The sequence below is a fragment of the Martes martes genome (assembly GCF_963455335.1).
Source record: "Martes martes genome assembly, chromosome: 6".
Lineage (NCBI taxonomy): Eukaryota > Metazoa > Chordata > Mammalia > Carnivora > Mustelidae > Martes > Martes martes.
Window position 1 is genome coordinate 145,710,564 of NC_137893.1, and position 26,711 is coordinate 145,737,274.

At 46.2% G+C, this 26,711-nt stretch overlaps 1 protein-coding gene across 1 annotated transcript; it reads left to right on the forward strand.

Moving 5' to 3' along the window:
* The first annotated feature begins 15,330 nt into the window (after nucleotides 1–15,330).
* On the forward strand, nucleotides 15,331–23,210 carry HFE (homeostatic iron regulator). Its single transcript, XM_080805509.1, has 6 exons — nucleotides 15,331–15,603; nucleotides 18,478–18,741; nucleotides 18,910–19,209; nucleotides 20,010–20,285; nucleotides 20,413–20,526; nucleotides 21,236–23,210. The coding sequence occupies exons 1-6, from the start codon at nucleotides 15,528–15,530 to the stop codon at nucleotides 21,274–21,276; spliced, it is 1,071 nt and encodes a 356-aa protein (XP_080661635.1). The 5' UTR covers nucleotides 15,331–15,527; the 3' UTR covers nucleotides 21,277–23,210.
* Nucleotides 23,211–26,711: the final 3,501 nt, after the last annotated feature.

Here is a 26,711-nt window from a genome sequence, read left to right on the forward strand (position 1 = left end):
AACTAACCTGCCTCCAGATCCCTGTAACTTATGTTGAGAAAAGTTATCCAAAACTTTAAAACAAGGGAAAACTATTTCTTTCTGTCCTTCTGAGCTGTATTAGAAAATTGTCTGGGTTCATTTCTGGGTCATTTGATGCTCTAAGGCAATGTTCTACAATAAAACAGAATGTGAGTCACGTGTAATTTTAAGTTTTCTGGTAGTCCCATTGACAAAAGTAAAAAGAAACAAGTGAATCTCATTTTAACGATGTATTCTACTTCACTCAATCTATCCAAACTCTGACCATTTCAACATGTAATCAATATTTTAAAAAATAAGATAATTTATGTTCCTTTTCTTTTAATCAAATGGCAAGTCGATCAAATCTAGTGTATTTTACATTTGTAGAACATTCCATTTCAGACTAGCCACCAGTCACTAGTGGCCACATGTGGCTACTAGTTATCATTCTGGACGGCCCGGCTTTCAAGAAGGTAAGTGACTTCATGTTTACTCTTTGATTAGGTCCAGAGTATGTGAAATTAGGCATTCACTTGTAGAAGATTGATACGTTAGTAAGGGTTTTGTCCAGTTGAGAGGCAAGTGAACTCTTTCCAGTAGAAAAGATAACTTTAACGTAGTGATTGCGTTTTTTTCTTTTCCTGACTGAATATGTATTTCATTTTCCTGTATCCTGCCTTGACCTAACTTTGTCATCCTGCTTGCTTCCTTGTTAATGACTTTCATCATTATTTGCCCCATGCACGAGCCTGCTGTAAACAGTACTTGTAGGAGACGTGTGGGTTTTGTGTGTGGGATTTTTTTCTTTTTAATATTTTATTTATTTATTTATTTGTCAGAGAGAGAGAGAGAGAGCACAAACAAGGGGAATGGCAGGGAGAGGGAGGAAGAGACTCCCTGCCGAGCAAGGAGCCCCACACGGGACTCCATCCCAGGACCCAGGACCAGGACCCGAGCGGAAGGCAGATGTTCAACCGACTGAGCCACCCAGGTGCCCAGGAGACGCGTGTTTTTAACTTTTTGAAGATTATACTTTGCCACTTTGTTAGTTGGTTTGTTCTAAGTGCTCCGAATCAGAATCTTTAGAAACCATTCTAAAAATCAGAAGGTGTAAAACTTTTTGGCCGTTGACTAATTTAAAGTAACCTTAGATCTGGTAGGTGTGTCATGGAGTCTCGCGCTTTGAAATAAGAGGGAACAAGCCTGTGAGCAACAGAAAGCCTCCTAAAATTAGCTCCAAGGGAGAATTCAGGTCAAGGGTGTGGTCCTCCCACTCAATCGGTGGCCTCAAGGTAGCCAGCAATAAGCCGATGACACAAATATCGCAATGCAATGAATGGTGTATTCTTGTATTTACACACATTCTGAAAAGTATGGATTGGCTAATTTTCTTTCGTGTTCGTCAGGTCTGGAAAGCTGGTGAACAAAATTAAAGGTGCAGAGCTGACTGTCACGTCCAAAAGGCAGTAATGGCCATGGGACAGAGCGGGTCGGGGAGAGGGCCTTGAGCAGCGTGAAATACACAAGGACGACGAGAGGAGATGCTGGAGCAGGTGTAGGCAGCAGCCTTCCACCGGGAGCGATTCAAACCTGCTTCCTCCTGACTCACCAGCTGATGAGGTGAATAACAGCAGCCACTCCACTAGCCTCCTTGCTTGAGGGTACGGGGCTAGCGCTTTGCTCCATTGTGAGGCTGACGATACAGGGCAGCCTGAGAAAAAGTACACAGGGAAGAGCGTCAGGAGATTTGCGGCCTAAAGAAGATTGTAGGCTCACTGACTGTTTCAGCCCCACGAACCATCCTGACAAATAAGCCAGTCTCTGCAGGCAAACGACCAACAATTACGCAATCAGACCTGAGCCAAAATGTTTCCCGCAGCACAGCCTGTGGGCACCTTAAGGGCAGAGACCACTGTTTCTGTATGTTGATTCCCTGACACATCCTTAAAAGACATTGGGGAAACAGAGAACATAACGGTACGGCACAGAATAGGAGCTTAATAAATACATAGAGAATATCACCAAGGGAGCAATACATTCCCAAACGTATTTAGCTAACATTCTGGAATTGCCACTAGAACCACATAAGTGACACGAGAAGCAAGGTCATCCAGAGCCCCCTTATTCTTTAAGCTTGTCTTCAAATGACTTTAAACTGTCTCAAAAGCCAAACCTACCCTCAGAAGAAAAGGATTTATCAATAGTGAGAATATATACATTTTTATAGCTTCCCAGTCAAGGCCTGTAATAGAGGTGATTATAATCCACAAGCTGCAGACATATTTTAGGCAGTAGCCTTAATAGGAGTAAGCATAAAGCCTTACCCTGTGGCTATTTTGGAGAAAACATGGATATACAAGTTTTGATAGATTTGTTAAGATGTATTACCGCTTTTTTATTCCGAGCCCATCACGACGCCATGCATGAGCTCTGCACACGCAGGGCACCCCTTAAGCAAAAGATAACCAGATGAGACCATAAAAACAAAAATCAGCCCAGCAAAGTAACTCCTCTCAAGGAATTATAACTGGGGTGACTGACACAGACAGGGTAATTATCATACTGGGCGATAAGTCTGATCAGAAAGACCCAAACCACAGAGAGAACAGAAGAATAAAAAAATTAAGATGTTCACGTGCTGGTTACACCTTTGCCTTCAAGTCCTTACCAATCCAGTTGGGAAAATAAAACGTCCAAGTTCAGCCTAGGGCCGTGGTTCTCAAACTTCTAGATTTTAGGACCCCTTTACACTTCTAAAAGTCAGTAGGGCCCCCCAAAATTTCATTAATGCAGGTTACTCTTGTAGACATATTAACTACTTTAGAAATTAAAACTGAGTGTTAAAGTAATTTAAGAATGTATATCTATATTGACTTGGTAGCTTTCATTAAGCACAAGACTAATTGTTTATAAATATATATAATGAACATATAACCTATCACAAATTCACTTATATTGCATATTATAGATTTGTATGTATAATGTGTAGTATAGACTATCATATATAATATTATAGAACATTATATTTTATGTATTATATATTGCATATATAAATGATGGAAGGTCAACTCAAAAAACCTTCCGCATTCCCTAGCCAGTTGGAACCCCTGCCAGCCCCAGGCTAACCCAGAAGTTGTCAGGCTGCCTGCAGGTAGAGAACACAGCTGAGCTCATGGTGCAAAAACCATGGGAAGATAGCTGTTTCAGAGCAAAAACATTGTTTCCAATCTCAATTCTTCCGTGCAGCAACATGGTGACTCTGCTAGGTCTCAGACTTTCCACTTCCATTTCCTCCTCTGGGCCAGGGGACTAGCCCCCCCCCCCCCAGGAATATAGTGGGAATTAAATTAGATCACATGCATACAGTTCCTGAGACGGGGCTGAACACACAGTTGCCTCTGACTTGAGGTTTCTTTCCATGAGATCCATCCACGGCGGGATTCTGCTGCTTTGGAGTGACCCTGAGAATTGATACTCTCCTTAATTTGGAAGAGGGTGATAAGACACCAGCAAGCAAGCTTGTTCACTCTTTCCAGTTATGTGCGTTGCTCCTGGAAGCCTCTGAAAGGTAACGTGACTGGGTGTTAACTCAAGGAAGATTTTGATGAGAAATTCTAACAGGAGATGAAGCCGGACCATCGGAGAAGGGAGATGAGTGTGGGTGTGTGCACGTGAATGTAATTGTGTGTGTGTGTGTGTGTGTGTGTGTGTGTCGTAGGTGAGCATATAACCCAAAACCATCACTGTCACTCAGAATCTCCCCCCCCCCCCATTGCTGTTCCTGGAGCTCAGTCCTGGCCTAAAACTCCACGGGAAGAGATGAAATTCACTCACACAGTCACCCAGTCCCCACCTTCTGCATCTCAGGTGCGTGTGCACTTTCAACGGCAGCTATGGCTGTCGGGGAGAGCTGTGTGTAGCCGATACGGAAGAGGGACCCAGGAATTCCATCACCCTGCATTTTTTACTACTAAACTCACCAAACCCGCTTAAGTTCAACAGAAATCCTTGTTGGGACCAAATTCTTATTACATCAGCTTACCTACGGATTTGTAGCTATGCTTCAGTTAATACATAGACTTCTTATACTTTTCATGGTTAATAGTAGTGGCATTTATATTTCCTCTTTTCTAAAATAATTCAAGAAAAATACAGAGGTGACATAGTATATTTATCAAAATGACTGCCTCAGAGGCCGAAATGCCTGGGTTCAAGTTCAACTTTACCATTGGACAAGTTAATTAATTTCTCTATGGTTCACTCTTCTCATCTATAAATGTCAGTAATACCACCTGATTCATAGGTTGTTATATGAATTTACGAGTTAATATTTATGTAGCTCTTAGGATAGTACCATATTATAAGAACAAAATTTTTATATACATATTAAATAAAAATAACTTTTAAAAGCACACATATGTTATTATAACCACAACACAGCAGAATCGTGCCCCTGTTGGTTTAAGACTGTCGATAATACTAATAAGGGTAACAGGTAACTGAACATTCTGTATGGACCAGGAATTATATGCACTATTTTCGTTCTGTCTTCACCACCGTCCTATACATCCTTTACGTCCATTATCATTTCATCAGTAAGAAAACGGAGATTGAGAATTTAGGTTTCTCCTGGGATAGCCGTACAGTCCAGGTCCCCAACACTCGCGCACACACACGAATACCGATGGAACTACAGTCGAAGATAAGGCTTGCCTTTTAATCTATAAAGCGCAAAAATTAAAATACACCCCAACTATTACTTACTAGCGTGTTTAGTGAGTTTTAGGTAAAAGGCCTTTTCACACGTGCCAAGTACATCCCCTTTGGGCCTCTCACCTTCCCGGCAGAAGCAAATTTACAATACATCGTGCTGTTGGTCCTGGTTGACACTAGGTGGCGCTCCGAACCAACCAACGCTTACCTAGAGGCCGGTATACTCCAATTTCTCCAGGCCTTTCTCTGAATAATTATTAACGTCGCATTATACACTTAACAGTTTTCTTTCCCCTTCTGGCGAACAGAAATTACTATCCCCATTCGGCAGATGGGGATCCGGGGGTCCCTGGGAAGCCCTAAGACCGCAGGAAGTCCACAGGCAGGAAAGAGCGCGAGAGGAACAAATTGAGCGACTGGGACTCTTGTCTAAGTGGTGCCGAGAAATCGGATAATTCATTCATTTCACGAAGAACTCAGCAGCCCCTTAGAGAAGACCCGCACTGTGCTGGGTTCGGGGAGTAAGAAAGTGAGGAGGACAGGCTCTCCCCCGATGATGGAAAGGTTTGCAGGAAACTAGGGAAAAGGCCACACTGGTTTGTTCAGAGGCCGTCAGAGGGGGCCTGAAGGAGGGGAACAGTCGGTTTTCGCTGGGGGAGGAGGTTAAGCCTCGAATCTTGTAAGGGCAACTTTTAAAATACTCAATTCCTTCTTTTCCTTCTCAAAGTGCAATGACCACACAGAGAAGGAGGAAAGCCTTGTGCAGAGATGAGCGCTGGAACCGGCTCCTCTACTGCTGAGAAGGGGAAAGAATTCTGAGATTCCTGGGTGAGTGTATCAGTTATGACCATGACGATAGTCCTAGCAAGAGTAATCGTAAATGTATTAAGCACCGTGTATTGAAAGGGAAAGTGTAGGTTTATCCAAGTCCCACAAAAGAGGCCCTTGAGTTGCAGAACATTAATTCATTGATTTCAAAACACCCGATTGCTAACGAGTAACTTTAAAGAGTTTTAGATAAAGAATTGACTATAAAGGTTATGTACTTAACCTTTGAAGTGTCCAGGGCTAGTCGAGTGGTTGAAGGATAACAGTGTAGTACACAGGTTGGCTTGGGCCTCAACCCTTTCCTGCCCAGAGGAATTTAGGAGGCAGGATGCTGTTTGCGCGACTGGACACTAGATGGCGCTCCACACTAAAACGACCCGCGGCGGGACTGCGGCCTCTCGGGGTGCCTGGACAGTCATTGATCATTAACCTTGGGTTGACATTGTACTACCCAGATTTCAGATCTCATTCATACACAGTCTACTGACGGACAGAAACGATTATTACTTACAAGTGACGATGACAGCATTGAGAAGCAGTGAGACTGGAGTAAGGGCCCAGAACAGTCGAGAAAGTAGGGAGGCCGGCTGCAAGGACCTTTGGGGTCAGTACTCCTCATAAAAAGGTACATTGTCTGGACAAGAAGCCCGCGCGGCTCGATCCACTCACTCCCCCAAACAGTGACTAAGGAGGAGAAACGCAGATGACTAGGCTCGCACTGCCTACAGTTTAGAATAAAGAAGAAAACACGTGGGAAGAGAAATGGGCAAAAGTGCAGAACTGAGGCGCAGGGAGGGACGGGCCTGGAAACAATCTCCGAGAAGCCACGACACCTGTGTCTTCAATGGGAGCAGCAAATTAAGCATAACAAGCCCAGAGACCCGGAGAGACTGCACATCTTTATCCTTTAAAAAAACTATTAATTGTTTTACAGTGAGAAAACCACACTATAGGCAATCTGTAAGAGGGTACTGACCTGTCATCTGGTAGGAAGTGACATCTCAGGTCAGCAATGTCATTGACAATATTATTGTTATGGTATTATAAAAAATATTATTTTAGAATATATAATAATATATAGTATTTATTATATAATATTGTATTTGAATATATAATAGTATATTATATAATACATATTTTAGAATATATCCTCATCATCATGGCTTAGCCCTGATTATATACCAGACACTGTACTGAGGGCTTCACTTATCAGTTTTTGCTTTTTAAAAAATTTAATTCTAAATACCATTTTATGAAATAGCTGTTGTTATCAACTCTTTACAAGTGAGAAAATTGAGACCTAGAGAGTCGAAAGGGACTTGCAATATAACTTTGTCTTGAAGACTGATTATAATTCACGTGCCTTTAAAGCACACTCAAGTGCTCATCAGAAATGATACACGATAGAGAAGTTTACAAAAACTCGGGTTGTACCGAAGTGAACAAGTCTAGGTTCGGCTGCTTTTCTCATCAGTCATGAAAAAAATGTATGGACAGTTTCCACAGGAAGATATTAAATATGAAGGACACTTCCTCCCTCAAAGTTTCTAGGGCTGCCAAGGGAGCTGAAAGATGACAATGAACAGCACTAGTCACTGCGTTGACCGCCAACTCTTCCTAGCTGAACTAGACCTTTACACCGTGGTCTGTCGTTAGCTCCAATCGCACTCTAAACCAAAATGTATTGCATACAGTTCATCCCTAATCTGCTGGGTAATTATTACTTTCCATTGGTGTCCACATCTGTTAATAGCTGTAGGAGGCCATTCATGTAAAGAATCGATTGGCGATCAGAAATTATTACCCACATTTAGCAGGTGAACAGACTGATGTTCAGAGGGGCTGAACTAAGGCCATACAGTAGTACAAGAGAAATAGCAGTAAACAGTACAGTAAAAGGCTGGGAGTAAGCAACCAGGTCTTTGGACTGGAGTTAGACAACGTTTGCACTAAGAAATGGAATTGTCATTCCAGCTGTGGACCTTTACACCTTCGCCTCTTTCCCCTACTGCTTAGAGATGCAGCGGGGCCCTGCTCTTTGGTATATCTTCTCAATCTGACTATAAACTCCTTGACAAAGGATGAGATATTTTTGAAAATGAAATGAGATCATATATATAGGAGGTTCATACATGGTTCCTAGCAAATAGAGTTCATCCTACCACTATTACACTGCATTACTTGTTGTAAAGATTTTATTTATTTCTTTGAAAGAGGGAAAGAGCAAGAGCAGGAGGGAGGGCCGAGGGAGAGGGAGAAGCAGACTCACCGCTGAGCAGGGAGCCTGAGGCGGGACTCGATCCCAGGACCCTGCGATCATGACCTGAGCTGAAGGCAGACGCTCAACAGAGTGAGCCCCTCGGGCGCCCCAACACTGCATTATTTTTTATTGAAAGGAACCAGCTTGCAGTTAACCACGCTGCTGGGCACACGTCAGTCTCTGCTCCTTCTCCAAGCCCCACTCTTATGGTAAAGGATTTTACAAAGAAGGCATAAACGCTCAAAGATGAAGGGAATGGGAGACGAAGCAACCCATGAGAGAGGTCAACGGAATTCTGGAAGCTGGAGAGCAGATGCATAAATGCCTTGCCAGACCAGAGAAAGCTGCATTCCACACCGGCAAGGGGACAACACCAGTAAGAAACACATAAATTCCCCACCGTAGAAGCCTAAAAAGATGTAAGTCTCTGAGACACCAGGTGTCTCTGAAGTCAGGGTTGTGAGCGGGACCGGAAATGGATAGATTGGTGAGAGACCTGTGGAAGAGGCACCCTGATGCCCAGATTACTCCCCCACGCTAACAGACAGGCCCGGCAGGAGACTGAGGGTTCTCCTTGGGTGATACTCACTCAGGGGGACTCTGGACTCAGATGTCTCATTTGTAGCCGACTACAAGTGTGCAGCAGCAAACTGAAAATAGGGTTTGGAAAGAGAATCTGCATACTCAAATTCTCCCAGCTCCTTCCCATTTTGTCTCCTAGAACACAAATACCCAAGCTTGTGCCTCCTATGATTTCTTACCTCAACCAATTTTTCGTTGAGTGTCTACGGAGTGTGTAAAGCACTGAGCCGGGTACTGTAAATGGTTTAGCTTGTAATAGTTTGTTGCTATCACCAAGTACGACAGATTGGGGGCTCTCGTATTGTCCCACATTCTGGAGGCTAGATATCTAGAACAAGTGTGTAGAGAGGGTTGGTTCTCTCCAAGGGCTGAGAAAGAAAATCTGCAGCAGGTCTCCCTTCTGGGAGCCTCAGGCATTCCTAGGCTTGTAGATGACTGTCTTCTTCCCTCTATGCATGGGTATCTTGGTCCAAATTTCCTGTTTTATAAGGACACCAGTCATAATGGTTTAGGGCTCACTCTAATGACCTCATTTTAACCCGAGGACCTCCATGAAGACCTTATCTCTGCCAATTTCTGTTTTTAATTTAGGTATTTAGACCATTTACATTTAAGATGATTTTTGACATGTGAGGGTTTAGGTCTATTATGTTATTCTTTGTTTTCTTTGTTTTTCCTGTTTTCCTTTTCTCGTCTTTCTGTAAGTTATTTGAACAGGTTTTTAAAATTCCATCTTTTTTGGAAGATGGATTTATTTATAATATTTTTTAGTGTATTGCTTTGTACAGTTTTGTCAGTGGTTACTCTTGGGTCTTACAATGCATACGACTTTTCATAGTCTATTAGGATCAGGTTTTATGACCACAAGTTAATCATGGACACATCATTTTTATCCTCTCTATTTAAAAATATTGTCTTGAATATCAAACTGTGTTACAATTTTTGTATCAATCACCAAATACGATTTAGAAAACTCATGAGAAAGCCAATCTAATGTTTGCCTATATGTTTACCCATATTTCTGGTCTTGCCACTGTAGTTCTTTCTTCTTGGTACCCTAGGATGCCTTCTCTTATTACTTCTTTTCTGTTTCAAGAAACTTCTCTACTCATTCTTTAAAGATAGGTCTGTTAGTAAAAAATCCTTTCGGCTTTCCTGCATCTGAGAATGTCTTTATCTCCCCTTCATTCCTGAAGATAGGTTTACCTAAAGGATATAGAATTTGCAGTTAACAATTATTTTCTTTCACTGCCCCAGAAGCATGTGCCCTTTCCTTCTGGCCCCTGTTTCTTCAGAGGAACAATGCTCTGTCCCCCAAGTTGTTGTCCCCACATAGCTGTTTCCTTCTCGATGCTTTTTTTTTAAGTTGGTTTTTTTTTTAAGATTTTATTTATTTGACAGACAGAGATCACAAGTAGGCAGAGAGGCAGGCAGAGAGAGAGGGGGAAGCAGGCTCTCTGCTGAGCAGAGAGCCCGATGCGGGGCTCGATCCCTGGGATCATGACCTGAGCCAAAGGCAGAGGCTTAACCCCCTGAGCCACCCAGGCGCCCCTTTTTCTCGATGCTTTTAAGATTTTTCAATCTGTCTTTAGTTTCTAGAATTTTAATTACAAAGTGATTGGCACGAGTTTCTTTGGTTATATTTTACTTGGGGTTTATGCAATTTGTGTCTTTTCACCAAAACTTGGAATTTTCAGACACTATTTCTTCAAATACTCTATCAGCCCTGCACTCTTTCTCTTGTCCTGGGAGCTGATGATATGAATGTTAGGTCATGTGTGTAGAGCTACTCCAAGTGGCAAAAGTAAACATGTTCATTAACAGACCCAAAGATATAGTCTCTCTAGGGCATATGAAAATAAAAAGCAAAAGCATATGAACTTAAAGGAATGCTGAAGAGGTGTCTCAGTGTTTTATATACTTAGAAATGTATTTAAGTGGGGGCGCCTGGGTGGCTCAGTCACCTTTGGCTCTGGTTATGATCCCAGGATCCTGGGATCGAGTCCCCCATCAGACTTCCCACTCAGTGGGGAGTCTGTTTCTCTCTGGTCCCCCTGTTCCTGCTCTCAATCTCTCTCTCTTTTTTTCAGTTCTTTTTTTTTTTTTAAATTTATTTATTTGAGAGAGCATGAGCAGGAGGGGAGGGTGGGGAAAGGGGCAGAAGAGGAGGAAGTAGCAGGCTCCCCTGCTGAGCAAGGAGCCTGACACAGGGCTTGACCTCAGGACCGTGAGATCATAACCTGAGCTAAAGGCAGATGCTTAACCCACTGAGTCATCCAGGCGCACCCCTCTTCCTTTTTCTCACACGTGCTCACGTGCTCTCTCTTTCAAATAAATAAATAAAATCTTTCAAAAAAATAAATGCATCAAAATGTCTATCTAAGGATCATCCATCAATTAACAAAACATCCGTGCAAAGTTAATGAAAGATGCACTCTGAGCGTGTGGGGGAAAAGCAAGCTACTCCTTCCTTTTGTATACCTGTTCAAGAGTTTTCAGTTGTCTGCCCCGTCCTTGTTTTCCATGATCACTGTTGAATGTGAGTGTATTTTTTTTAAGACTATGAGGCTTTTCAGGAATGTATGTACTGGGTTATGGCGGAAGCAACTGTGTAGCTCTGTGCCGGTTACTCTGCAGAGCGTCAGGATTATCAAGAAGCAAAGAGAGGGTCTTGGGCAGTGACGAATCTAGTGAGAGAGGTAGTATATTAGCATATATGTGTAAGTCCATGCAATGTCTTCTGGTGTTCACAAGCACCAGGGGCACCGGGAATATGGACAGCCAGGAAGTCTCCCCAAGTGGGTTTCAGCTGGCTTCACGGTCTGCTGTTGGACATTCATTCACTGGCTCATTTATTTACTCAATCCACACAATGTTATCGAGTACTTCCACTAGGCAACAGTGCTGAACGATATAGAGCAAGGTCACTGTGCTCACTGTGTAGCAGAAGTTCAAAGGAAAGAGGAGAGAGAGGAACAAACATTCTTGGCCTAGAACGTGACCATTCCTGTGGACGGAACATGAAGGGGCAGGAGGAGGGAGAGAAGTCAGGGGAGCAGGCAGATGGAAGGCGCCTAAATGCGCCCAAGACACGTTTCCTTGAGTGAATGTATAGATGAAGATAGGAAAACGAGATTTCCTGACAAATCCTGGCATTCCTAGGAATTGATCCTGGGTTTAAATCACCTGTTTTCAGAGGAAGACGAAGAAATGGTCAGGAACCAGGGGGAATGAAACACAGTTTCTGTTGAACCTGGCCTGGTACCTCTCTGATTCTACTGAAGTCATTAAGGTGAGAAGTTATTCATTTCTGTGATTTTACAGAGTTGTTCACCTCAGTGAACTTGGGCAAGACCCTAAGTCCCTATTTGCAAATAGAGGTAATACATCTATTAAAGATTTTACTCACTTACCCGTTACATGTGATGGTTAAATGTAAATGGTCTAAATACCTAAATTAATACGTAAATTATTTGAGAGAGGGAGTGAGGGGAGGGGCAGGACGAAGGGCGAGGGACAAGCAGTCTCCGCACTGCAGACGGAGCCAGAGGCGGGGCTCGATCTCATGACCCTGAGAGCAAGACCCGAGCCAAAATCAAGAGTTGGACGCTTAACCAACTGAGCCACCCAGGCACCCCAGGATAATATATTTTTAAGAAGATGTTGAGAGTAATTTTCTCCTGTATAGACAGCCCAGCATGATCCTTCGTACAGGCCTAGCATTCTGCAAGTTGCATTTCCCTTCCCTTTTCTCTCCTCGGGTAGTAATCAGGACTTGGACACTTTGAAATCACTGTTCTGGGGGTTAATTCTGAAATGAAAGTGTTGGCGGGGTTGATTCCTTCTGAGCAAGATGAGAGAAGGTCTGTTCCAGGTCCCTCTCCTCGCGTCTAGGCTGCTCTCAGATACCCTCATGTCTTCACATCCCCCCTCCATGAACTTCTCTGGGTTAAAATCAGTCCTACTGGATTAGGTCCCATCCTAATGGCCTTATCTTAGTTTGATCATTTGCAAAAACTGAATGTTCAAATGAAGTTACGTACAGGTACTGGGAGTTGGGACTTCAACTATTTTAGTGGGGGACACATTTCAACCCCTAACCCCTGCCCATCCACAAGGGTTTCCAGAGACTGGAGGGGCTGAGGCCAGCCTACAGGCGGTTACTGGTCTCGTGGAGTGAGCTAATACTTCAGAAAAGAAGGCCCAGGGACCATCTACCTCCTACTCCTGCCCCTCAGAACTGCCTTCAACATATGTGACCCGCCATAAGACCTCTCGGCAGGAAGCAGGGGTGCAGTGCCCAGCCCATGTCTCTTCCTCTGCCATCACGCTGATACCTGTTCTCCCTAAGGGGTCAGGGAGGCCTGCACTCAGACCACAGAGGGGACCAGCACAGCAAGAATGGAACCAGTCAGAGCTGAGCGAATGTCCATTGGGAAAAGCAGTCACCTACCCCTGCCATACTGAACACTGAGGCCTGAACGGGGCCACCATGAGCACACGAGGAAGGAGCTAGGCTGTTGGTAGACCCAGGTGGGTCTGGCATATCCCTGCAAGCAGATGCTTGGGACAAAGGACAAAATCTTACACTCTGGGGAGGGGCGCAAAGAAGCCAGGAACCAGCTTTCACTGGACTCCATGAACACCACTGCTCAGATGCCCATGTTAGCAAGCATTTCAGCCACGGCACCATTGGAGTTCTTTGGAAAAAGCTATTCTAATCAGATAGGAAAGCTAAGAAGCAGCACAGTGGGGCTTGCTGTCAATCTCTGCATGGCCGGCGGCTGGCACCCCAGGCCAGACAGCATTTATTGTCTCCTCTGTGCAGTGAGAGCTAAATAGACAAAGTAGAAGTCAAGCGCTTTGTGTGAGTAGAAGAGGAAACACACAGGATAGAAAATACAATGCGAAAGAATTGTTTTCTCCCCCTACACACAAAGGAAGAGCTGAGATTTTACTTTTACACACATGAAAAAGAATGAAGTTGGACCTCAACCTCATACCATATCCAAAAATTAACTCAAAATGAATCAAAGACATAAATGTGAAAACTAAAACTACAAATACTTAGAAGAAACTGTAGGTATAAATCTTTGTGACTTTGGATTTGGCAATGATCTCTCAGTTATGACACCCAAAGTACAAGTAACCAAAGAAAAAATACGTAAGTTGCACTTCACCAACATTAGCAGTGTCTGTGCCGCGAGGCACACCACCAAGACAGTAAAAAGATAACACACTGAATTGGAATTCCCAAATCGTATATCTGGTACTGGCCTTACATCTAGAATACATAAAGGACATTTAGACTCGATGAGAAAAAGCAAATAACCCAGATTTTAAAATGACAAAGGATCTGAACAGACGTTTCTCCAAAGAAGGTTCCTAGATGGCCAATAGTCAGGTAAAAAAAAGATGTTCAGTATCACCAGTCATCAGGGAAAGGCGAACCCAGAGCGCAATGAGGCATTCCTTCTCACTGACTGGGACGGCCAGCATTATAAAGATGAACCATAGGAAGTGTTGGCAAAGGTATAGAGAAATCGGGACTGTCCTTCACTGCTGACGAGAGCACGAAATGGTGTATCCACTTCAGAAGACGGTCCGGCGGTTCCTCAAAAGGTTAATTGAACATGGAGTCATCATGGGAGCCAGCAGTTCCACCCGTAGGTCCACACCCAAAAGAAAAGAAAATGTAAGTCCGCACAAAAATGGGTACACACGTGTTCAGAGCAACATTCTTCTTAATAGACACAAAGTTGAGATAACCTAGTTTCCCTCAATTGACGAAGGGAGAAATAAAATGGGGCGTGATGGGATATTATTCATCCGTGAAAAAGAAACGCGAAACCATTACGCTAAATAAAAGAAGCCAGTCATGAAGAATCACATAGTCTAGGATTCCATGTGTCTAAAATGTTCAGAAGAGGTAAATCTATTGAGACAGAAAGTAGATTAGTGACAGCCTACCTCCCGTGGGGTGGGAGGCATTGCCTAGTGCTGTCTAAAAGGCATAAGGTTTCTTTGTGGGGGAGAATGAAAAATGTTCTAGAACTGTGGTAATAGTCACATGCCTTTGTGAAAATGTGAAAACTCACTGAATTTTACACCTTAAGTGGATGAATTGAACGGTATGTGAATTAAATCTCAATAATCAAGCTGTTACCAAGAAAAAAGAATATTACAACCAACCCCGATGGATTCATCCACTGGATTCAACACTTTTCCGGTTGCATTTCATATCCCCCTGCAGTTAGGCCCCAATTTCCAAGTTTGATTTATTTTTCTTAGGTGGCCAAAATTGGCACACATGCTTAAAAAGGTATTGCTCATAGGATTTATTAGGTATTTAAAGGTTTTTAGGAAAATCAGATGTATTACATTTGATAAAATATTTTGAAATATCTAAAGCAGTAGTTCCCAAACTTCGGGTGTGTTGAGTTGGGGTGGCGGCGGGTGTGTGTGTGTGTGTGTGTGTTTTAAAATTCCAATCCCCAGGTAACACCGCACGGCAATTAAATCAGTAGCTGAAGTAAAAACAGGGCATCGATAGGTTTAATGATTTTCTAGGTGATTTCAATGTGTTGTAAAGTTTGTAAAATCTATTAAATTGTGAAATATGTTTCAGTAGGTTCTAATTTATTAAACTTACGATTTCATTTTTTCTAATGTGGGAATAAAATGGAAATTTTACACAAAACCCGTATTTTTAAGTTGAATAAACAGGACTGGCAAGCTGAACTTAAGATAAAAATGCTGAAAGTGTATCGCTGAATTTTTAAATTCCTATTTAAGTATCGAGTATCAGAAATTAGGCTGTTTCGGTCGGAATACTGTTAAGCATCCTCTCCCCCATCAGCGAGGTCCCCGTAGGCCTGAAAACCCCCGGGGACAGCTGGGTCACAGCGTTTCACAAGCCAGTGCTCGGGGCCGCCTGAGAGTTCAAGTTCAGGAGCCGCGTTTCTTCTCAGCCGCGGCCCCGGAAAAGGATCGCACTGGCCAGGAAGTTTTGTCTGGTATCCCCGCAGCCCGGGCAGCGACTCCAGGGTGACTCGTTGGCCATGGCCGCGTCGCCGCCGCTCGGAGGCGGGTGAAGCTCAGGGACGCGCGGAGCCGGGAGACGCGCGCTCGCCGCGCCGCGATGGGCTCCGGAGCGCGGCGCGCGCTGCTCCTGCTGCTCCTGCTGCGGACCGTGGCCGAGCCCGGGCGGCCGCCGCGTGAGTCCGGGCCGCGGGGGGACGAGATCGAGACCAGCTTTCCTGAGCGCCGGGGGGCGCCAAGCGCGGGGGGCGCGGCTCGGCCCCGAGAGCAGCCTGGCCCCGACTCTCCCGGGAGGGTCTCCACCGCGGGGGGGCGGGCGGGTTTGCGGGTCCCCTCGCCCGGGGCCTGTGCGGCCCCCACCTCCGTCGCAGCTCCCCAGGGTGGCGCTCCGAGCCTCCCGCCCCCGCCGCCGACCGCGACGCTTTTAACTACTTTTAACTCCAAATCTGCGCGTTTCTCATCCAGGCTGAGCTGGGATCCCCGGGTCCTCGGAGTCCGAGCTGGGGGCTGTTGCTCTTCTTAGGCCCGTGTTTTTCCCCGGTCGTCCCCAAACAGGAAGTTCTTCTCCCCAGAGACGACGTGGGCCCGGCCGGGGTGTTGACACTCGGGGCTGGCAGAGGGCAGCGGGCCTCGGGCCTCGGCTGAGCGACCCCCCCCCCACACACACACAGCGTCCAGCCTCGCAGACGCGTGGGGGCCCGTGATCGAGCGGGGGCTGGGCTTCCCGCACCCCCCCACACACCCCTTCCCAACTCCGGGTGGGGAGAGGCCCCCGAGACAGATCTGACCTGAACCTTACTGACTCTTGGCGGTTATTCCTTTGCCTGGAAAAAATAACGTATCTGTGATTTCTGGACTTTTGAACTGAACGGAACAGTTCGCATTTTCAGCCGCGGGCGGGGTGGGGGGGTGGGGATTGATTTGCAAAGTTCATCGTAATATGTGTAACTGACGGGCCTTTACCAAAGGATGCCAACGTGAGGATAACTGACATCGAACTCGGTTTTAAATCACCTTCCTCTCTGTGATCAGGTTTGACTCCACTAAGCATTTGGGAAGTAGGAGCCAGTTAGAGGGTGATTTTACTGGCGAAAAATTCCTCAGGCTCAGTTCCTTCCCCAGGTTAGAAAGAACTTAGGCGATCTGGTTTTCTGATGCAAAATGAAGAGCTATCACTGTTCCTAATCTCAGCTGAACGGGTCTCGACACACACTTGTTTACACAGTCTCAGAACAACGCTTGGAGGGCAGGTGGGATGTGTGCCCACGTTTTACAGACATTGAGAATGAGGCATAACCTGCTCCTGGGTAATTTTGTTCCACGTCACCCTGGGCTCTTGAAACAGCACCTGCGTCTCCACAGCTGTGATTCTTACATGTCACACCGCAGTAGAGGCTGAATACTAAATTTGATGTGGAACAGAAATATTCGTTGTTCACACTTATAAAGGGAGTAATGGAGCGTGAGTTGCCCTGTTCTAGACCGGGGGACATAGCAGGGAGCCAAGCCCTTGCCCTCTGGTATTTTGCATTTTAGAGGGGAGATGACAATAAACAAACAAAAGGACACAGAGCCCCAGGTAGCAGCAGGAGCTGTGAAGATGGGTGAGGAGGGGAGGCTGGGGCAGGCTCCTCTCAGGCTGAAGGAAGTAGGGGTGAGCCTTCTAGAAGCAACGCTTCCCAGTTGAGCTGAGGGGACCCGCAGGTTGAGTTGAAGCAGAGACTGCAGCCTTAGGGAAACTGACACTTTCTGTTGTGGGGACTGTTCTGTGCATCGCAGGATGTCCTTTACTCACTGGATGTTAGTAGCATCCCCCCAGTTCCGACGGTCAGAAGTGTCTCCAGACATTGATGAGGGAGTCACAGCGGCCCAGTTAGGAGTGGCTGGGATGCAGGAGAAGCAGCGACCAGAAGTGGAGACTCACCGGGGGCTCAGCCCCCGGCCACAGGCAAGGTCTCCCAGGACCTCACGGCTGCTGTGTGGGTTCTAGCCGAGGAGGGACACAATCCGCCATAGGTCTGGCCACGCTGTGGGAAGCAGGGGTGAAGGAGGTCACAGTCAGAGCTCGGGAGCAGCAAGGGAGCTGTTGCTGGGATGCAGGGGGAGATGGCAGCCGGGCCTGGGGCTAGCCGGGGAGGCCATGAGCAGCAGGTGCTTTCTGGATATCTTTAGAAGGAAGTTGCCGAAGGATCTCGGCACCGTGTGAGAGAAAGAGAAAAGTCAAAGGCGACTCTGTGACTTAAAATTATTTTAGATGTTTCATTGGCCTGAGCCATGGGCTGATGGGTGATGCCATTTCTGAGATGGTGAAGGCAGAACAGCGAGCAGCTTGGGGGAAATCAAGAGTTAGACTGAGGTTGGATTTTTCCAGTTAGTTACCCAACCGGTGGGTCCTGTTGGCAGTTGGGTGTAAGAATCTGGAGTTCAGGGCCAGAGATAAACAGCAAGGAGTTATCATCGATTCATCTAACAACGATGTACCGAGCCCGGAGTACATGCCAGGCGCTATTCTAGGTATTGGGCGTTCATCCCAGAGTCCCTCTTTCCATAGCGGAAGGAAGGGAAACTCTCTCTTGCCCTTCCTGGGTCTTCTTCCGTGTTTGCTCTGAAAGTATCCTAGTTACGGATCAGCAGATCTGCCAGCATTTCACAGCAAACACTTACACAGGAAAGAGTTTAGAGATGGGAATTATGAAAAAACAAACAAACAAGCAAACAACAACCCAGCAGTGAATTCCTCCGCACGTGGATCTAATTCCCCGTGAGCATCCTGAGCTCGGCTGCCCCAGCTAGAGACGCTTTGGGATCTTAGAGAGTTGGTGGGCTGCAGGGGAGATTGCCCTAAATGTGGGAACGGGGCAGAGGCTGGGAGTTCCAAGAGGGTGGTGGCAGCCCCCCCGGGGAGGGGAGAGCACCCAGGCCTGTGATGGGGGGCGGAGAGGCCCTATAGCTCACGTGTGGTGGGTGGGCCCAGACGGAGCAGAGGTGAGGCCCTGCTGCCTCCCAGCCCCTTTCTCAGCCCACAGAGATGTCCTCTTGCTTCTCCCCAGGGTCCCATTCTCTGCGCTACCTCTTCATGGGCGCCTCAGTGCCAGATCTCGGGCTGCCCCTGTTTGAGGCCTTGGGCTATGTGGACGACCAGCTGTTCGTGTCCTACAGTCACGAGAGTCGCCGTGCAGAGCCCCGAGCCCAGTGGGTCCGGGGCAGGGCCACCAGCCAGCTGTGGCTGCAGCTGAGTCAGAGCCTGAAAGGCTGGGATCACATGTTCATCGTGGACTTCTGGACCATCATGGACAATCACAACCACAGCAAGGGTACATGGAGAGGGCACTTGCCTTTCCCAGGGGGGCAGAGTGCTTCTCCACCTCGAAGAAGCATCTGGGGGGAGCAAGTAGGGAGCCTGAGGTCCCGCGGGAGGAGGGAGTCTGCCGTCCTAGGCTCCCTGGGGATGACGAGACAAGGACTTTGTCCTTTGGTTTCAGTAACGAAGCTCGGGGTGCTGTCAGAGTCCCACACCCTGCAAGTGATCCTGGGCTGTGAGGTACAAGAGGACAACAGCACCAGGGGGTTCTGGAAGTATGGGTACGACGGGCAGAACCATTTGGAATTCTGCCCCGAGACGCTGGACTGGAGAGCAGCAGAGCCCAAGGCCCAGGCCACCAAGCTGGAATGGGAAGTGAACAAGATTCGGGCCAAACAGAACAGGGCCTTCCTGGAGAGGGACTGCCCCGAGCAGCTGGAACGCTTGCTGGAGCTGGGAAAAGGGGTCCTGGACCGGCGAGGTATGGTGGGGGCTCCCGGCTGCCCCTGGACTGTCCGGATGCCGCGGAGGGGAAGGCAGGGTGAGGTCAGGGGCTGGGCTTTCCCAGGTGGCCAGGGTCACATGACTCTCGGGGCCAAGAGGTCTGAGGTCTGAGGGCTCCACCTTAGAACTACGATGTAGGACACCGCTGAGGGTCAGGGTTTTAGGGTTTTTTCTCCCTACACATGAGCGAAGAAGAAGTATCTGTGATCTCTTGATTTCCCCAAGAACCCTGTGTATATTTATACCTTTTAGGAATTTCAGAGATGTCAATTACTGCGTGAAAGCCCAGCCAGGAAATTACCAGAGGCGGCAACCAATCAGAGTAGCAGAATTGTTGGGAGGTTAAAGGTTACTTAAAGAATGGATGCGGAGAGTCCCTGAGGGCTGCCCATCTTGGGAGGCCCCTTTTTACAAGAACCCTCACTGGGTTGAGCCAGGGAGAATTTGCCAGTAGGGCTCATTCGATCACATCTGCACACTGTGGAATTTTATCCGATTCCATCTACTCTATTGACAAAGGACGGAAGCCGTGCGCTGCAGGTAAGTGTGTTTATACATGGGCAGGAGAATGGCCTTGGCTGTCCACCGTGCAGCTCCCCATCACATCTGACACTCCTGCGACATGATTTAGGACACAAAACGATGACTGTCCCGCAGCTGTGTCGGGACAGGGTTCTCTTCCTCCTCCAACCCACGGAGGAAGGGAAGTGAAAGTTCCAGTCTTCCTGGCAAGGGTAGAAAGTTCCCCTCTCCAGATCCTTCCTCCTTCCTGTGCAGTGCCCCCTCTGGTGAAGGTGACTCAGCGCGTGGCCTCGGCAGTGAGCACCCTGCGGTGTCAGGCCCTGAACTTCTACCCCCAGAATATCACCATGAAGTGGCAAAAGGACGGGCAGCCACTGGATGCCACGGACGTTGAGCCGAAGGACGTGCTGCCCAACGGGGATGGGACCTACCAGGGCTGGGCGGTGTTGGCCGTGGCCCCTGGGGAAGAGCAGAGATACACCTGCCAAGTGGAGCACCCCGGCCTGGATCAGCCCCTCACTGCCGCCTGGGGTACAGGCGAGGGGGGTGGGGCACGTCCGTTGTGGGGGGAAGCAGAAGGCTCAGCCTGGCAGTGAGGGGAGGGGCTGAGCTGGGCTGGGGCCGGAGTGCCAGCTTTCCCTTGCTTTTGCCTTTTTAGAGGCCCCGATGTCTGGCACCCTGGTCATTGGAGTCATCGGTGGGATCGCTGTTTGCATCATCCTCCTTTTTATTGGAATTCTGTTCAGAATCTTAAGGAAAAGACAGGCTTCAAGTGAGTAGGAGGAAGGAGGACATCTCTCAGTTCCTCTGAGCTGGGGACACACTAACGCGTCAGGAAGCGGAACGGAGGGAGGGCAAAGGGGCTTTGATATCCGTCCAAGAGAAGCCTGGTCCTCTTTTTCTCTTTGGGAGCATGTGTACAGCCCTGGGAGCAGGAATTCATGGTTTTCCTTGGAACAAAAGCTCCAAGTTCAACAAACTTCTCTGGAGAACATACTATGTTGCAAGCTGCTATTTAAAGCAGTGCGCGGGCTTTAACGTTGAGTTCATCGCTATTGCTGTTCTCGAACCCACATCCAGAAAGGAATGAAATCTAGCACAAGTTAACACGGTAGAAGGAGAGCCCCTGAGGTCCTAAGACAGACACGAAGAAGAGGGGCGGACAAAGCCAGTTGCGCGGAGCTCTGCGGGCCTCAAGGATGCTAGCCAGTGAGCCCAGGGAAGTCAGTGCAGGAACAGTGGGTGGGGACAGACTCTTGGCAGTTGGAGAATGAGTGTCAGGAGGTGAGACAGGACATGAGGAGGTCCAGTTAGAAAGCTGGTAAGCAACTCCGGGTGAGAGATGATGGTGTGAACCCTGGGAGGTCTCCAGGCAGGGGGCGGTCCCAGTTGAGGTGAATGGATGTGGGAGGTGAGGGCCAGGGACAAGGCGGCAGGGTGCTCGGGTCTGCGATGCACTTTCCTGTCTCTTATCTCTGCAGGAGGAGCCATGGGGGACTATGTCTTGGCCGAATGTAAGTGACGGACAGCTTGCAGACCCCCTGCGGGGAGGAGACGTGGAGACTCAAAGAGAGGGCGCCCTCTTGGTGTTCCAGAGCAGGGTCGGACTGAACGAACAGGAACTGCACCAGGAAGTCTCTGCTTGCATCCTGCCTTCTTCATTTTTGGAAAGTTCCTCCCATTTCAGTTTTTGAGTTCCCGCGTGCCAAAGAGCCCCAGCGCTGGCCGCTGGGCAGAACGGGCTCCCTTGAATCACCGGCTGCCTCTAGAGCCTGCCTTCGCTTCTGCATCACTTCCGACTCCGCATGCCCACGTCATCTCATCTCCTACATCTGGAATAGTGCTCCTGACATCTGGGGGACTCACAGTTCCTTTCAACATCTGAGAAAAAAAATGAACTTTCTCCTTGGGACATAACACTCTCATGCTCTTACCAGAATTTTGCACATACATTCAGGCATTTCCTAGGCCCATCCGAGTTTCCTTTCGGTCCCCTCTCTCTCTGTTGTCCAGTAATTCACCTGTCACCGAGCCCTCTGGTCCAAAAGAACCATTGTGGATGCCTCTGTTTATTTATGAGAGTTTTCCAGAAAGTGGGTGGGAAATGTCTTGAAGAGGGGCATCTTTTTCTATTTGGCAGCAAGTTGTCACAGATTCACACAGACTCACGATTTACATTATTGCATTCATCGTGCCTCTCTGGTGTGCCAGGCTTGAAGTAATGCAGTCATTTCCTGCCCGGTCTCTGCTAATGAAAGGACAATGAAAATGATCCTAAGAATGATAACGGTGGTGATAAGGGCGCTGACACTTATATATATATTTTTTTAAAAAGGCATTTTACTTGCTACCAGACTGAGTTCTGAGCACCCACTTACAGTATAATTCTCACAATAATGCTCTGATGTAAGTACTGTTATCCTCGTCCTTTCTTTAGGTGACCAAAATGAGGTACAGAGTAGCTCACAGCCTGCCAGGGCTCGAGACAGGTTTGCAGCTCGGACAGTCTGACTCTGACCCATCTCACACGCCTGGGCATTCAATGTTTTAGCTGTGCCAAGAAATGGAGAAGGGAGGGGCACGGCTCTTCCGTGGCCCCAGTGTCTTTATTTTGCCCGAGCTTGACCAAAACGAAGGGAAACAGTAGAAAATAACCTCCACCATTTCCTTTCGACGTCTCTGGGCAAAGAAGTCCAGCGTGTGGCTGGCTACCTCTGCTGCCAGCCCGGGGCCGCTCTGTCCCGTGCGTCTCTGGCGCCCCCGGGGTCGAGACGGGGATCAGCACTGAGTGTCTGTGGCTATGTTGGACCCCACGGTGTTTTTGTTCCGCCTGCACCTCCAGAGTCACAATCCTGCTGGCATTTCCCTCCAGGAACCAGAGCGACATCTCTCATATTAAAGATGGCAAAATGGATGCCACAGTGTGGCCTGGGGGTACCCTGGCATATTCCTGGGGTTCCAGGGAGTCTGTCTCTCTTCCCCAATTGTGCTCATTAAGAAAAGAAACTCATCTCACCAAGCTGCTCAGGAATTACTCCGTTCTGGGAAAGTAATTCATCTGACCATGTTCAAAAGAAACTGACATGATGCCCGGTTGGCACGGGTCTCCTTTCTGCTGCTATGTACATTCGGCCGCAAACAGTGCAACAAGGCATTCTGTCTCCGTAGCAGGTGCCTCAAAAGTCCAAATATAGCTCAACGGTTTAGTAGGTATTGAATTTGGGCAAAGAGAGCTCAACGATTTTTTTTAAACTTTTCTTTTTTTCTGGCTACAGAAGTTAAGTGGATAAAAGTACATGTAATTTGTGCTTATTGTCAAAAAGTTGAAAATCAGTTAAATTGAAACTCTCATTCCATTAGCTAGTAATAAACGATCTGTGTATCTCCTCTCACTTTTGCTATATTAACACATAAAATCAAAATATACTCTTTAATAAACATACAATTAGTGTGTTGCATACTGCATGATTTCTTTAGGGGGCAGGAGGCAGAAGAGAGAGAATCTTAAGCAGGCTCCACGCCCAGTGTAGAGCCCAGCTCAGGCTTCAATCTCACCACCCTGAGATCACAATCTCAGTGAAAACCCAGAGTAAGATGCTTAACTGATTGAGCCGCTCATTCTTTTTATAATGGAAGTTATAAACCTCTATTTTCCTTCAGTGTTTCTTACCTGAATTTTTCTTCCCTTGTCCATCAATTCTTAAGATCAACTACATTTGAAAAATCAAAGACCTACATTTTAAATTCTGGATCCTATTTGGCCTCTAGCAAAACCAGCCACAAACAAATCGCGGTCGGGTGGAGAAGGGTGCCACCTGGTGGCTATCGTCGAAAGTGTCACACTGGTCCTGCGACTGTCTAGCTATGGGGTGGGGGCGGTGTTTTCTGCAGGAATAAGGAGACAGAAAGAGGGAAGGGGCACTGGACATCTTTTGTGGAGAAAAGCTCCAGAGAATTTGAGGAATTTGAGTCACCAGTTGGTTTCATCACAGCGCACTGCTGAGCTGCCTGAACAGAAGAAAACCTATGGTAATCTTTGAAGTTCAGGTGCAGTTGATTAAGACCTGCTGCCGGGGGTTGGGGGTGCGCCTGGGTGGCTCAGTGGTTTTAAGCCTCTGCCTTCGGTTCAGGTCATGATCCCAGAGTCCTGGGATCGGGCCCCACATCGGGCTCTCTGCTCAGCAGGGAGCCTGCTTCCTCCTCTCTCTCTGCCTACTTGTAATCTCTGTCTGTCAAGGAAATAAATAATAAAATCTTAAAAAAAAAAAAAAAAGACCTGCTGGGGGGTTAAGGCAGACATTCTTGTTCTGCCTGAACAATATGGTCTTACAGGGCTGGTGGGCTTGACTCACTATGAAACATTTTTCACGTTCACACACACACATACCCCTTCGAAAACATAATGCCGTCTCTAAAATGCTGGAAAACTCTTATAAGCTACTATTTTTAAACTATAATTTTTTTCTAATCTTACTCTAATCTAATAATGACTAGAACTAAGAATGCATGACTTTAAACATTGAAGATCTTCACATTGATGGATGGGTATCTGAGGTTTTGATTTCTATCTGTAGACTTTGCGTCATCATTTTTTTTTTTTTTGTTTCTCTTTTCGAATCAATGTTAACAGGTAGAATGTCAACTCATTATTAATGATTATACGTGATGATTTTGTTACAAAGCCTGGATTGACTTGACATCCAACACACGTGCCTTCCATGGCATGAATATTTTCTATAACTATTTTTTTCAGCTAATAATAAGTATGCATTTCCTAGATGCCAGGCCTTGTTCAGGATATTTTTTCTGAAGAAAACAGTGAAGTAGGAACCATGGTCATTTCATTACCCTTATTTTGTTTTATGGAAACCAAAGCACAGAGAGGTTACCTAACTTGCTGAAGGGTGCACAGCTAGAAAATTATTGTGCTCCATTTTTATTCTTGCTTGTCTGGCTCAGAGTCAAGCTCATAACCACTATACAGTGCCTCTTTCTGTGTCAAGAAAAAATGTCATGGGGCACTGCTCCTGTCTCTCAGGGCTGTCCTGGTGGCCACACCTCTGATGTTTGCTGCAGTGGGGAGAGAATCCGTTTTAACATTTCAGAATTTGTCATATCCCTGTAACTTTTTCATAAATATTTGGAAACATTTTCTTTGGGTGTATTTTTTAAGGGTTTTTTTTTTCTGTTAATAAACAAATTCCTAATGAATGAATTCTCATTTCTATTTATTCTCTTTCTCATTAAGGGAGAAATTTGAGTACGAGTAGCCTTGAAACACCTGTGAATCCTTTTATTCACCAGATTTGAGTAGAAACTGTTGTTGCTGTTTGTGTTTTTGTTTTTGTTTTAAGTATTGTTATTTTTTAAATATAAAATTCTAGCTTTTGATCCAAAGAGTCTAACAAACAGTTCTGGAGTCTTCTGTATACTCGTGGTGGGACGGCGTGTGGGTGAGGAGGGGAAGTACCGGTATCTGTATAAAGCCCAGTGGTCTCAGTTAACCTTACTCTAGGGTTGATTAAATGCCCTGAATTTAATTCCTTAAATAGTTACCACAATGGCATTTTCATAAAGCAGTGAATAACCAATTTTGATCCTGCCAAAACGTCTTGACAATGTGTGCAAAAGAGGGCATCTGTCTTAAATACAGATGTAACAGTTAGTGGAGTTTCCTTTTGTAAATGTTTGGAATTACAGTTTTGGCATTAAAACAAGAGCAAAATACTTTTTGTGTTTTGTGTATGTGATTAAGAAAGTATCCAAAGGGGGCGCCTTGGAGGCTCGGTGGGTTAAAGCCTCTGACTTCGGCTCAGGTATGATCCCAGAGTCCTGGGATCAAGCCCCACATCGAGCCCCACATCGAGCCCCATATCGAGCTCTCTGCTCAGCAGGGAAATTACTTCCCCCCGTCTTTCTCTCTGCCTCTCTGCCTACTTGTGATCTCTGTCAAATAAATAAATAATATCTTAACAAAAAAAAAGAAAGTATCAAAGGGAATTTGAAAGTCAAATTTAATTAGAGACTTTTAAAAAAAATTTTTGAAACAAATAAATATATACAAAGGGCATTGTCAGAAATTCTCTGTCCAAAGAACTTTTTTAGTAGGTCAAAATAAATTCAGAATGTTTAATTAAGCGCCCACAAAGACAGCAGGCTGAGGAAGTAGACGGGACAAAACCTTTCAGTAGACTATTTGTACTAAAAAGAAAACGTAGAGCATTTTCTAGAACAGGACAGAGAGAAAGTAAGGAAACTAAGGAAAGACCTTGTATATGTTATGGGCCACAGATAATCCAATGGGAATGAAAACTGAATTTAGAGAAAGTGACTAAGACAATGGATATTCATACCAGGGAAAAGAGAAATATACTGAAGCCTTAAATTGCAGTAAGATTCATCAGCCCATGGCTGGAAGAGCCGTCCATCCCAGACCAGGAGTGAGGTCCCCAAATGCCCAGAGATAACTAATGTTATAAAAGCCCTGGAAAATGAAGTTGGGTCTGGCTGAACATATACCTTTCTTTGACTGTAATATAAGTCAAATGTATTTCTACTCTAATATTTCTTCTCACTAAAGAACAATTATATGCTTTAAAATGATGATATATAGTGGTACTTCTCAACCCTGGGCAAGTATCAGAATTATTTGCCAATTATAGGGGTGCCTGGGTGGCTTAATCAGTTAGGTGTGTGCCTTGGGCTCAGGTCATGGTCCCAGGGTCCTGGGATCAAGTCCCTCATTGGGTTCCTTGCTCAGCAGGGAGCCTGCATCTCTTTCTCTGTCTCTCTAAGAAATAAATAAAATCTTTAAAAAATTGTCTGATACACACACACACACACACAGACGCGCGCGCGCAATCTATACATGATTCCACAGCTCTGATACTTTGATTGAGTCAGTCTGCTGCAGAGGGTGGTTGTAGGCATTTCATATTTTTATCAGACCTGTCATTA

Coding starts and splice junctions, on each gene's coding strand:
- HFE (XM_080805509.1), top strand. CDS start 15,528: ATGGGCTCCGGAGCGCGGCGCGCGCTGCTCCTGCTGCTCCTGCTGCGG. Junction 20,286..20,412: donor GCCCCTCACTGCCGCCTGGG/GTACAGGCGAGG, acceptor TTGCCTTTTTAG/AGGCCCCGATGTCTGGCACC. Junction 20,527..21,235: donor AAGGAAAAGACAGGCTTCAA/GTGAGTAGGAGG, acceptor TTATCTCTGCAG/GAGGAGCCATGGGGGACTAT.